The sequence below is a fragment of the Solanum lycopersicum genome, chromosome 9 (genome assembly GCF_036512215.1).
Source record: "Solanum lycopersicum chromosome 9, SLM_r2.1".
NCBI lineage: Eukaryota > Viridiplantae > Streptophyta > Magnoliopsida > Solanales > Solanaceae > Solanum > Solanum lycopersicum.
In genome coordinates this window covers 20592669-20606970 of record NC_090808.1, presented here as the reverse complement: position 1 = coordinate 20606970, position 14302 = coordinate 20592669, and the positions used below count along the sequence as shown (strand labels likewise).

The 14302-nt window shown below is 35.8% G+C and overlaps 1 protein-coding gene across 1 annotated transcript; it reads right to left on the bottom strand.

The window, feature by feature from the left end:
* Positions 1–431: 431 nt before the first annotated feature.
* Positions 432–1001, bottom strand: LOC138338421 (uncharacterized). Its single transcript, XM_069289378.1, has one exon. It carries the CDS (start codon positions 999–1001, stop codon positions 432–434), a length of 570 nt encoding a protein of 189 aa, XP_069145479.1.
* Between the last annotated feature and the right edge of the window lie 13301 nt (positions 1002–14302).

Sequence of the window (14302 nt, the reverse complement as noted above, 5' to 3'; positions counted from 1 at the left end):
AGCACCCCACGGAGAAATACTAGGCCTTATAAAAGCCTTATGTAGTAAATCCTTGAGTTGAGCCTTCAACTCCTTCAACTCAGCCGGAGCCATCTTATTAGGAGGAATTAATATGGGATTTGTATCCGGCATCAAATCAATGCCAAAGTCAATTTATCGTTCGAGAGGAATAACGGGAAGGTCATCACGGAAGACCTCTGTAAACTCACTCACTACGGGTACTGACTTGATGGGAGGAACTTCGGATTCTAGATCTTGGACTCTTACTATATAATAGAGACAACCTTTTGAGATCATTTTGCATGCTTTTATTAAAGAAATAATACAACCTCTAGGGATAGAACCCGCTTCCACTCAACAACGGGTTCATTTGGGAAGTAAAACCTCACCACTCTTGTTCTACAATCAATGCATGTGAAACATGCATGCAACTAATCCATACCAAATATAATATCAAAATCATGCATATCGAGTTCTACTAGATCAACAAAAGAAACTCTATTGGGCAACATTATTGGACAATTTCTATACACCCTTTTTGCAATAACCGATTCATCCACCGGAGTAGACACTATAAATGATTCATGCAAAATATCAGGTAAAATATCAAAATTTTTAGCTACTAGAGGTGTAACAAATGATAAAGTAGCACCGGGATCAAGTAAGGAATATACATCCGGAGAGAAAACTTTCAACATACCGGTTACCAAGTCAGAAGAAGTCTCTTGCTCACCCCAAGAGCAGAGAGTATAGAAGCGGTTCTTTTTTGGATTATCACTAGAACCACTTGCTTGAGCTTGAAAACTACCCTTGTTTTGACTATTCAAGTTAGGAAAACCTCTCATCTTGTGACCACTATTTTCACAACTAAAGTCGATCCCCGTTCCTACCAAGCACTCACCAAGATGGCGCTTTCCACACTTAGCACAAGTAGGCTTCTCATTTGGTGAATTAGTACCTTTTCCCCTCTTTAATTTATGGTTAGACACCCTATCACCCATAGGTTTTTGAAATTTATAAAGGACTCTATTAGAAACCCGCTTCTAATCTAGGCTTGTCTTGTATTTCAAGCTTATTCTTTGAAGAACAACCATCATATGACCTTGCTCTCTTAGCATCTCTACTTTTTTCGCTTAGCCCTTGCCTCTTTAATCCTTCTTGCATGCACCATAAGATGGGAAATATTCATGTTTTCATGTAGCATGGCCGATTGGTACTCCTCTTGTAAGTCCTTCAACACCCTCGATATAAAACGACTCATTCTCTAGGATTGGAGACCAGAGAAAGAGCACATTTAGACAACTTAATGAATTCCAAATGGTACTCATGGATACTCCGTCCTCCTTGGCAAAGATTGACGAATTCCACCACTTTTTCCTCCGTAATATCCCTAGGTAAGAATCGATCTAGAAAACCAACCTTAAAGATCTCCCAAGTCACTGAATTACCACTCAAATGCATATTATCCCTCCATTGTATGTACCAAGTTTGAGCCACATTTTTGAGTTGGTATGTGGCCAACTAGGCCTTTTCACTTTAAGACACCGCCATAGCATATAGTATCATATAGACCTCATCGATGAATTCTTGGGGGTATTCATTTGACCAATAGAATATAGGAGGATTCATTCGAGTGAAGTCCCTTAGACAGGAAGCCATAGTAGTGACTTGTTGATGAGGACGCGAACAATCTCTAGATTGGCTTGGGCCTTCATAGCTTGAGCTTGAACTGTCGCAGCTTGTGCTTGAGTAGTAATGGCTTGGGAAATTTGAGCAATAATACCCCTCATCTCAGCCTCCTTCATTGGTAGAGGGTTAGGTGGGGCTTGGTCAACATTAGCATTTTCCTCAAGAGGAGGAACTTGGTCACCACAGGGAGGATCTCCCGCATTAGTAACTTCCTCCTCAAGTCTTTGAACCATATTCCTTCTAGTATTTATGAATCCTATAATCACAACAATAGGTTTAGATGTAAAAGCACACATAAGTATATTCTATTGGAACGATATAAGATTTCCAAGAAAGAAAGTGATTCCTAAGGATCATATAGGTTCCTACTCATAAGTATGGCGCACTTCACAATTATGAATACAAACCTACATAGGCGTGATAGATGTATCCATCGTCGTCTTCTTTTTTAAGGACTGAGACTAGCCTCTTAGTCTCATATCAGTACATTCATAAGTTGAAAAATGCGGAAAAATTTAAAATTTTTGTTATAACTACTTGGAGGTTTACATAGTCCTATACATACATATAAAATATATTCATATCGAGTCTACATAGACTATACGTATAGGAAGGTTAAATAGCCTTCTACTTTTATTGCACATACAAATATATAAAATATAGAAATAGTCTCAACGATTGTCTTATCTCATACCATCTAAACGATTATTACAATATGGGCATAACCCTTACGTCAATCCAACAAGACCTCGTATAAGTCATAAAAAAGTATAGTACTCAATTGAAAAGGAAAGAATTGAAAGAGTCATTAAGCTCATAACAAGTCCGTAAGCTAGATGATGGCATTGACCATTTTACCCTTACAGGAACTTAATGCAAAGTCATGCAAGTCATGTCAACCAACCAAACATGTTTACTATCGCACAAGTAATACATATCCCAACATTCTTGAAACCATGATTTACTACAACCCTATAATCAAGGAATAATATCACTAGAATGAATAATAGTCAATCATATCATAATAATCAAGACAAAAAGTCATGAATCCTTATCAAGTCAACAAGTGCAATGACAAAGCAAAGCCCCATAACCTTGCCCAACAGACTAAACTCAACAAGGGAAGATAACCAATGTCTAACTTTAACAATATAGTCCAACATATATCAAGAGGATAATCATCATCATATATAGACATTTACATTGTAGCTTCAATATATTATCATCATATACATCATTATAATATGCTTACATAATATCGACTTCCTAAAGCTTCCATCAAAGTCAACTAGTGCAAGGCATAGGTAGAGTCCCATACGCCTACTTGGGCTAAGTTAAACCTCTCAAGAAACCTTAGTTAGTTACTTTAGGGAAAAGTTACCTTAACTGACATAGACCACATGAGCTCAGTATAGAATCCGATGTTGTAAACCCTTATACCGATGAAAGGTGGTCTACCGGCCAAAGTAGAACCAAACACAAATGTAGCTTTCTAGGTGGATCCACTAGCTAGTCTTCCTATGAGAGCAACATAGTTCAAGAACTAAGAGATAGTATATTCCCTCTTGATACCACTTGGTTGTTGGGACCTCCTAACATGGGAATCCATTGGATTAGTATTCCTCTTTGGGAAGTCAGCATATCATATTGAACTATAGGGAAAATCTTCCTCTTTGGGAAGTTTGCATTGTCAAGTTCATTCGGTGCTAAGCTAAGTGCCTTTATTGAAATGTCCTTAAGCCTTTAATTATCGATCATAGCTTAGTTTAGGTCATAGGGTCTATCCCTTGTATATTCATCATCATCAGTAACTCAATAAGAATTGTATGAGTATAAGTCCTTTCATCACAATTCATATAAGTGATGTCAACACATTAACATTTCATATCATATTAAGATACACTGATAGTTTCCACCATCCTTATATCACATACACCATAATCAATCTAACAACATATTCAAGACATTTCAATTTAACATCATACCACCCTATACTCCTAGTATAAGACATACTCCAATGTAATATTATTATCTAACAACAATTAATCACAATTGGAAATAAATATAGAGATTATAAGAAAATGAAATTGTCTAGTCAAGAGCCTATTCTGTTTTAAGAATAGGTATTGCGGTACATAGGCACCCCAATGCCCAATATAGAGTAATATTGGGCATATTAGAGAATATTGGCTTAAGGGTCTTAGCAATTTATATGTATTAATATATACTTTGATGTTAAAATGCTCCAATCCAACTTTATTTAGGAATTGTACCAACCATGAAGACCCTAAGCTAAAAATTTTGACTATATATTAACACATTAGGTATGAGGCATCCAAGTGTCAAGCCTAGGTACCATAGCAAATGATAATTTCAAATAATAATTTAGAGTAAGATGTGCCAAAGTATATAGTGAGGATCTTCAGACAACAAGAAATAAGCAGCAACCCATGTGCAACCACATGTGCAAGAATTCGCTTAGGGTGGTTAGGGCGGTTAGGGGCAGGCGCACATGTGGGGTTAAAGCCAGGTGGAGTTTAGATTACTAACAACCTCTAGGGTATAAAAAACTTACCTAACTATCTAACTATCCTAGGATTAATCGAAATAAACTAACTAGTGCACCCGACAACGTAATACCTAACCGGGTGACACTAACCTAGTAACTAACTTAAATAACATCCTAGTACCTAACCTAGGATGGTCCAAAAGGGTAAGTTATGACATAAAGACTTGGGGGTACTTTAGTAATTACCTTAGGTGACTTAATTTATTAAATTTAAAATTCAATTAATTAATTAAAATGGGTAAACTGAAATCCTTACCCTAGACAAGTAACTAACTAAGAAACATCCTAGTACCAAGGATGGTCCAAAGGGTTGATTATGTTCTTAAAAACATAGGGGTACTTTATTAATTACCCTAGATCACTTAATTAACTAAATTAACAACTTAATTGAATAATTTAAATTTTTAAACCAAAATCCTAACAATAGACAAGTAACAAACTAAGAAACATCCTAGTAGCTAACTTAGGATGGTTCAAAGGGTTGGTTATGGTCCTAACAACTTAGGGGTACTTTAGTAATTACCCTAGGTTACCTAATTAATTAAATTATCAAATTAATTAATTAATTTAATTTGTCAAAACCGAAATCACTAAGCAATTTCCTAATTTTAGTTAAGTCAAGTGTTCTTCTAATTCTAGTCAATTTAGGAAGGGCATTTTAGTAAATTAGCTAATTGATTTATTAATTAAGTTAATTAATCTAATTTAAATTACTAAATATTAAGTTTCTAAGACCTAGAATCACGTTCAAACACTAGAAAACTCTCAACTTCAAAACAGTAAACACACGTGAGAAATATAAAAAATTTCTCTCAATTCTCTTAGGCGATTTCAAGGTATTCTTAAAGGTTTACATGCAAAGTGATCTTCATAAATTCAATTCTACATAATTTATTGGTTTTTATCTCCTGTAATTATTTATTCAAGAGGCTTTTCAAACATTTTTGCAATCAAGAATATCGAAACTAGGGTTGTTCCCAATGAATCGCATGTTCATCTCCATAGTTCTCCCGATTTTCGATTCTTGCAAGTTGTATGGTGTGAATTTTGAGCTTGTTGTTGTTATGTGGTGTTAACTGATTATTATGTGTATGTTTACATGATTTTATTGTCGAACGAAACCTACATGTTATATCCGCATACTTAGGGTGTTATCTACATGAACGTTAAAGTGTTGTAATGCCTACTTGTGTTCGGAAAGATGAAATTGTTATAAGTGTTCATTAAATTGTCTCATATGCTAATATAAAGTTAAAAGTTTGCTTGTTTATCTTAATAGATTATTGTAATGTATTTGTGATGTGATTGGCATGGATAGTGACATCGTTATTACAAGTATCTATGAAATTGTAATTTATGCCAAAAATTTGAATAGCAAAACTATGTCTAACATATTATTTCCAAAACATGTAAAGTCATTCAAATCTCTACATCAATGAACTCATAACATTGGGTATGCCAATCTATGGGACAAGTCCCAACATACTCTATCCACACAAACTTGTAAACGCAGTAGCATTGAATAAGTAGTTATAACTTTCATAGAGAATTGTACAAAACTACAAATGAAAGTTGACCAAGTTAAGGTGAGTAATGAAGTAAGTAAAAGCTAATGTTATGAAATTGACCTAATATAGAGTGTTAAAAGAAGTGATACAAGTCTCAATAAAACTTAATCTATTTCGTCAAAAATACTCACACAAAATGGTGCAAGAGTCCGTGAGACAAGTCTCACTTGCACCATGATTATAATGTAAGTCCTAAGTTCATGTTCGTCAAGAGAAGAAGGGATGACCAGTCATCCATAGAGTTAAGTAAATCTCATAACTAGAAGCAAGCTTCCTTAGTGTTTGAGTAAAACTCTAAGAGAAAAGAAAGTAAAGTAGATCTGAGCTTTGCACCAAAATACTAGCAATGAGCTTGTGCTAGAACATGTAAGTCTCATGAGACGAGACTACCAACAAGGTGGAGAAGTAGACACCGTACATCTCTTCGTCTTCGAACTATGTTTGACAGCATATGGATTCCAGCCTAAGAAGGCTAGTTGTAGGTTTCACTTTGGCTGGTGATTCTACCTCTTTTTCAGTGTGGGGGAGACAGTGGATATCATGTTTAGCTCACATGATCTATGTTGGTTATAGTTAAGGGAAGTATATGGGTTCACTTCAGCGTGAACCCCTATTTTTGATTGGGGAAGACAATGACTTGGTTGCACTTTAGATGGTGAACCCCCCCTTTTCGGTGTGGGGTACACACAGAAATTGGTTCATATTAACGGTGAATAACCTATTTTTGGTGTGGGGGAGACATTAGATTTCATGTTAGCTTGCATGATCTACTTCTGTTAATGCTAAAAAGAAATTAAGAAAGAATAAAAGTAGCATGTTCAAAGTGAACAACAACTCAAAAAAGTAGAAATGAAAGTTCAAAGTGAATTAACAAGGTAAGAGCTCAAGAATATCAATTACCAATTTTGATAAGAATAAAGTTTTAACAATTTATGGGTATAGCCAATATAGATTGGCTTATAATGACTTCTTATATTATGCCAATAAAGAGGAGCAAAATGTAATGGCTAATCAATGCCCCAATATCCTTATACTATGCAAACAACCACATAATGGGCATAGATAATAAAGGGTGGCTTATAAAGACTTATGCCAATTTAACAAGAATAGAAGATATAACTTGTAAGTAAGGTAGCCAAATCATTTTTTGAGTCTTTTGGATTACTTACTCGACTCATTGTAGGTATGGGACTATAATGAATTATTGCACTTGTAAGTAAGACATAATATAAAGGAGATCATTGAACTACACAACAGAAAGAAGAAAAGATTGAAAATAGTCTAAGCGTTAGAAAGGAGCTCTCGGCTTAGAGGGAGCAAAAATATAAGTTTACGTTTAAGTTGTTCTAAAATTATGATCATGATTCCAAGGTCTTATGTTCATATATAATATGAGTTGTATGACTTAATTGCATGAGAACACATCATATTCATAGCATAAATCAGAAGTAATGATTTAACAAAGTAAAGAGACTTAACATTCATGAAATGACATGTCGCTTTAGGAAGAGCTTTCCTTGATCATGCATAGTCCTTATGTGTTATATGCATACACCCATACTTGGTACAAGTGTGTACTAACGCATATATTACTACTATTTTTATAGGCGGAGGTTCTAGAGAAGATTGAAGACTCGATGAAGCAGTTTGGATTAGTGATCCCCAGACTTTCTTAGGTCCTCTTGAGTTCGAGGATGATAAATTTTTTATTGTAGATTAGTGCATTAGATATAGCTAGTGGATGTTGTACCTAGCATTTCATTTCAAACATTTGTTCAAGCGTTTGTAATAAGGCTGATTGGAAAGCTATTATTATTACGATCATTTATTTCAATTGTTTAATCTATTGATAGATGGTTTTTTAGTTTGAGCTTAGTAGAATATCACTCTATATGTAATTATATGAAGTCTATGTTCACTTAATTAAGTATAAAAAGTTTTAACTTTTTTGCAAATTTAACTATTTGATTGTGATAAAAGCTAAGAGGAGGCTTGTCTGCGACCTCTAAGAGGTTAACGACGCCGGTCGCATCTGAATTCCCGAATCCAGGTGTGACAAACTTGGTATCAGATCATGAGGTTACATTACATAGGAACTAAGCCTCAAAACAACCATGTTGCGTAGTTTCTAACTTATGGTTGTGAACTGCACCACCACCATGACTTGGATACTAAGTGTTGTTTGGAATCTTCCCTTCTTTTACTCTTTATCGTTCCATGTATATCTTTGACATTTTGTGTCATTCTAGCGTCGAACTCCCTTTTTGTGTGTGCGTGTAGAGAATGAACACAAGAAGAAATGTAGGCAGAAGTGTTGGAGAAGCAGGTGCTGGGGAAACCATGATTGACTTTAAAATAATTTTGTGTATGGATTTTCTCCATAGGTGTTATGCTACAATAGACTGTCGAAAAAGGGTAGTAAGGTTTCAGTTTCTAATGAGTTAGATCTTGAATGGGAAGGGCGTAGTTCAAATCTAACAGGACAAATAGTTTCCGATCTTAAAAGAAATAAGATCTAAGGGGTATTTATACCACTTAGTAAGAGTCGATGACTCAGAACATGAAGTTCCATCCATAGACTCTGTGTCCATAGTGAATAAGTTTCAAGATGTATCATGGTCTCAAGGAGATTTATTGGTGGCAAGGTATGAAGCGATATATTTCTATGATGTGGAGTAGTGCCCAAATTGCCAACAGTTTAAGGCCAAACATCTTAAGCTTGGAGGTCTTACCCAGTCGATTGAGATCTTGTTACCCTCACTTGTTCAGTTCTTCAGGTTAGATATACTCTTCCTAAGTCTTGTTTTGTTTATGAAACTTTAAATTTTAGTGCATTGGTCGGTTTTAGTGTTTTAAGTCCATAACTATGTGTTTTATACTTACACTATATGAGTTAATATGAGTTCATGCTTGCATTCATGTTGCTGTTTTTGTATAGCGTTGACATGATGTTTGTGTTGCATGAGTTGTGATGTGCATTGAGTTTAAGTAAGATTGAGAAGGAAAATCCTCAATATCATATATAAAGCTTCAAATAAGCTTTGCGTAATGTACATCATCCAAAGTAAGTTGTTAATCAGATATTCACAAAGAGTAAAGTTTCAAGTATGTGATGTGTTTTTCAAAAATACCCTATTTGTTTAAAAATGATGGGTAGTCTCATTCGAGGATGAATGTTCCTAAAGGAGGGGGGAATAATGTAACAGTCAACAAAATGTACTTGTCTAGTGAAGAGCCTATTATGTTTTAAGAATAGGTATTGAGGGTACATAGGAGGAATCCCAATGCCCAATATTGGATAATATTGGACATATTAGAAAAAATTGGCTTTAGGGTGTTAGTCAATTTCTATATATTAAGATATACTTTGACGTTAAAATGCTCCAATTTAAGCTTATTCGGGAATTGTACCTACAATGAAGACCCTAAGAAATTTTTTTTGACTATATATTACACATATTAGGTAAGAGGTATCCAAGTGTCAAGCCTAGGTACCATAGTCATTTAAAAAGATCATGTAGAGTAAGTTGTCCCCAATGATATAGTGAGATTCCTTGGGCCAACAAGGAATGAGCATCAATCCATGTGCAACCCATGTGCAAGCACTTGTGCAAGAATTCGGTTAGGGTGGTTAGGGCAGTTAGGGGCAGGCGCACATGTGGGGGTCAAGAAATGTGGGGCTGAGATTCCTAAAAAACTCTAGGTTGTATATAACTTATCTAACTAGCTAAATAACCAAGTACTAACCGAAAAAAACCAACTAGTGCACCCGACAACCTAAGACCTAACTGGGTGACACTAACCTAGTAACTAACTCAAGAAACATCCTAGTACCTAACTTAGGATTGTCCAAAAGGTTTAGTTATGTACCTAATGACTTAGGGGGTAATTTAGTAATTACCCTAGGTCACTTAATTAATTAAAATAACAACTTAATTAATTAATTGAAATGGTCAAACCGAAATCCTTACACTAGACAAGTAACTAACTAAGAAATATCCTATTACCTAACCTAGGATGGTCCGCCCTAACAACTTAGGGGTACTTTAGTAATTACCATAGGTTACCTAATTATTTAAATTATCAACTTAATTAATTAATTTAATTAGTCAAAACCTAAAACACTAAGTAATTTCCAGATTTGGTTAAGTCAAGTGTTCTTCTAGTTCTTGTCAATTTAGGAGGGGCGCTTTAGTAAATTAGCTAATTGATTTATTAATTAAGTTAATTAGTCTAAGTTAAATTACTGAATATTCAGTTTCTTAAACCTAGACTCACGTTCAAACACTAGAAAACTCTCGACTGCAAAACACTACACAAACGTGAGAAAAACAGAAAATATATCTCGATTCTCATAGGCGATTACAAGATGTTCTTCAAGGTTTTCATGCAAGGTGATCTTCGTAGATTCAATTCTACATAAGGTATTGGTTTTATCTCCTAGAATTCTTTCTCCAAGAGGACTTTCAAATGTTTTTGCAATCAAGAATACCAAAACTAGGGTTGTTCCCAATGAATTGCATGTTCATCTCCCTAGTTATCCCGATTTCCAATTCTTGAAAGTTGTATGATGTGAATTTTGAGCATGTTGTTGGTATGTGGTGTTAACTGATAATTATGTGTATGTTTCCATGATTTTATTGTCGAATGACACCTACAATTTATATCTGCATACTTAGGATTTTATCTACATGAACGTTAAAGTGTTGTAATGTCTACTTGTGTTCGAGAAGATGAAATTGTTATAAGTGTTCATTGAATTGTCTCATATGATAATATAAGTTTAAAAAAAGTTTGCTTGTTCATGATAGTTTATTATAATGTATTTATGAAGTGATTGGCATGGATAGAGACATCGTTATTACAAGTATCTATGAAATTGTAATTCATGCCAACAAATTGGCTAGCAAAACTATGTCCAACCTATTATTTCCAAAACATGTAAAGGCATACCAATCGCTACATCAATGAACTCATAACATAGGGTATGCCAATCTATAGGACAAGTCCGAACATACCCTATCCACACGAACATGTGAACGCAATAGCATTATATAAGTAGTTATTATAACTTTCATAGAGAATTGTACAAAACTACCAATGAATGTTGAACAAGTTAAGGTGAGTAATGAAGTAACTAAAAAATTAAGTTACGAAATTGACCTAATATAGATTGTTAAAAGAAGTGAGACAAGTGGCAATTACACTTAATCTATTACGTCAAAAATACTCACATAAAAGTGTCCCAGTGTCCATGAGACAAGTCTCACTTGCACCATGATGATAATGTAAGACCTAAGTTCATGTTCATCAAGCATACCACCTTTCAATCACTTTTCAAGATCTTGTAAGAGTCCACATATCTAGGACTGAGCTTTTCTTTCTTGCCAAACCTCATCACCCCTTTCATAGGTGACACATTCAGGAAAACCCAATCATCAACTTGGAACTCTAGTTCCCTTCTCCTTACATCTACATGAGATTTCTTACAACTTTGCGCTGTCTTAAGTCTATTATATTGAGTTGTACTTTATCCATAGCATAAAGGACTTAATGTTTCCCTATTAAAGCGTATTCACCTACTTCAAACAAACAAACATGAGATCTATATTTGCGCCTATACAATACCTCATAAGTGGCTATCTAAATGCTGGAATGGTAGCTATTGTTCTAGGCAAACTCGATAAGAGGAAGGTGATCATCCTAACTACCTTTGAAATCTATAACACAAGCTCTCAAAATATCTTCTAAGGTCTGAATGGTACGCTTTGCCGGTCCATCCGTCTGCAGATGAAATGTTATGCCAAGGTTAACCTAAGTACCAAGACCCTTTTGAAATGACTTCATGAAATAAGAGGTAAACTGAGGTTCTCTATCTGAGATGACAGAAAAAGGAACCCATGCAACCTTACAATTTCATTAATGTAAAACTTGGCATAGTCTTATGCCGAATCTGTAGTCTTGACCACTAAAAGTCGAGAAGACTTAGTCATCCTATCAATTATCACCTAAATGGAGTCATGCTGTCGGCGAGTACATGGTAACCCTCTGATGAAATCCATATTGATTTACTTCATACTTCCAAATAGGAATGTCAATCTCTTGAGTCATACCCCCTGGTGTTTGATGTTCTAACTTGACTTGCTGGAAATTGGGGCACTTACTCAAAAAATCTTCTATATCCCTCTTTATGTCATTCCACCGATAGACTTCTCGCAAATCGCAGTACGTCTTAGTGGAACCTGGATGAATAGAATATCTGGAGTTATGGGCTTCTTTAAGAATATGCTGTCTCAACTCGTTCATATCAGGAACACACAATCTACCCTGTTAGCTAAGTACACCATTGCCCCATTAGGAGAAAACCTCCACTGTCTTATTATGGACTGCACCCTTAAGTTCAAGCAACATTGGATCACTATCTTGAATTTCCTTAACCTCCACTACCAAGGAAGATTTTACCCATTTCTAAATTGTTACACCACTGTCCGATATACTCATAAGGCGAACTCCCAAGCGAGCAAGCCTGTGAACATCCTTCACTAGCTCCTTCCTTTCTTCCTCAACATGGGCTACACTACCCATAGATAATCTACTCAGAACATCTGCTACTACATTCGCCTTACCAGGAAGGTAATACACCCTCAAAATCATAATCCTTCAGAAACTCAATGCATCTCCTCCAGCGAAGTTCAACTCTTTCTAGTTAACATATAGTGAAGACTCTAATGGTCAGTGAACACATCTACATGAACATCATACAAGTAGTGTCTCTAGATCTTGAGTGCAAACACCACTGCTACAAGCTCAAGGTCTTGAGTTGGATAGCTCTTCTTATGCACCTTAAGCTGTCTAAAAGCATATGCTATAACCTTACCTTGCTGCATCAACACGCAACGTAGGCCAACTCTGGATGGATAATAATAGATTATATAACCATCTAAACCCTCTGGTAGAGTCACGATAAAAGTTGTAGTCAATCTAGTTTTGTAAATGAGGATATCATTAACAAAGACGATAACGAACAAGTCAAAGTACTGTCTGAACATTATGTTCATCAAATCCATAATGACAAAACTAGATTGACTACAACTTTTCTCGTGACTCTACCAGAGGGTTTAGATGGTTATATGATCTATTATTATCCATCCAGAGTTGGCCTACGTTGCGTGTTGATGCAGCAAGGTAAGGTTATAGCATATGCTTTTAGACAGCTTAAGGTGCATAAGAAGAGCTATCCAACTCAAGACCTTGAGCTTGTAGCAGTGGTGTTTGCACTCAAGATCTAGAGACACTACTTGTATGATGTTCATGTAGATGTGTTCACTGACCATTAGAGTCTTCACTATATGTTAACTAGAAAGAGTTGAGCTTCGCTGGAGGAGATGCATTGAGTTTCTGAAGGATTATGATTATGAGGGTGTATTACCTTCCTGGTAAGGCGAATGTAGTAGCAGATGTTGAGGGTGCTAAGCTACTACCCTTCTAATCTAAGATTGGATCGTGCGGAAACTGAAAATGTGTAATCCTAATTTTACAATCGACTAGGCATAACAGGAATGTAACCAATCCATGCCTAGAATGACATCAAAGTCTACCATTTCTAACTCTACAAGATCTGCTAAGGTGACTTTCTGATATACTGTGACAGAGCAATTTTTGTATACCCGTCTAGCTATAACTTGGTCAGCAATTGGAGTAGAGACTGAGAAAGGTTCTGATAGAGTTTTTCCACTAACACTAAAATGGACTGCTAAGTAAGGAGTTAAAAAAGAAAGAGTAGCCCCTTAATCTAATAATGCATAAACATCAAGGTCAAAGACTCGTAACATACCAGTGACTACATCAAGAGAACCTTCCTAATCTTAGTGAGCCTGAAAAGCATACAACATGTATGTCTTGGTACCTGAAACACTTCCCTGGACTTAGAGCCTGGTGCCCTAACATAATACTTGTTCTTGGAGGATGGAACACTAGATAAGAAGGGGTTGGGGCTGAAAACCTCTGCTGACTCTACGAGCGATATCCACCACACAATTTCTGCTGAGAATAGTCATAGTTCCTAGTCCTAACCTTCTTATTATCCTTAGCCTGTTCCCTAAGCTTATCACCCTCAACCTGCTAAGCTTGAGTCATAATCCTAGATAGGTTCATACCAAGTAACATAGCATTTATGCACTCTGTTTTCACCAAATCTGACACTCCATAAAAGAACTAATTCATCTAAGCCTTGGAGTTAGCAACCATGTTAGGAGCATACCTAGAGAGTTGGTTAAACGTAAGCCTATACTCTTGCACTTTCATGTTACCATGCCTTAAGTTCATGAATTCCTGGTCTTTTGCTTCTCTCAACTCTATTGGGAAAAACCTTTCCATAAAGGTCTCACTAAAGAAATCCCAAGTGATAGGAGTTGTATCGGTACCCCTATTATCCTTCCACTATGTTTACCCGATATGAGCAACATCTTTCAGCTGA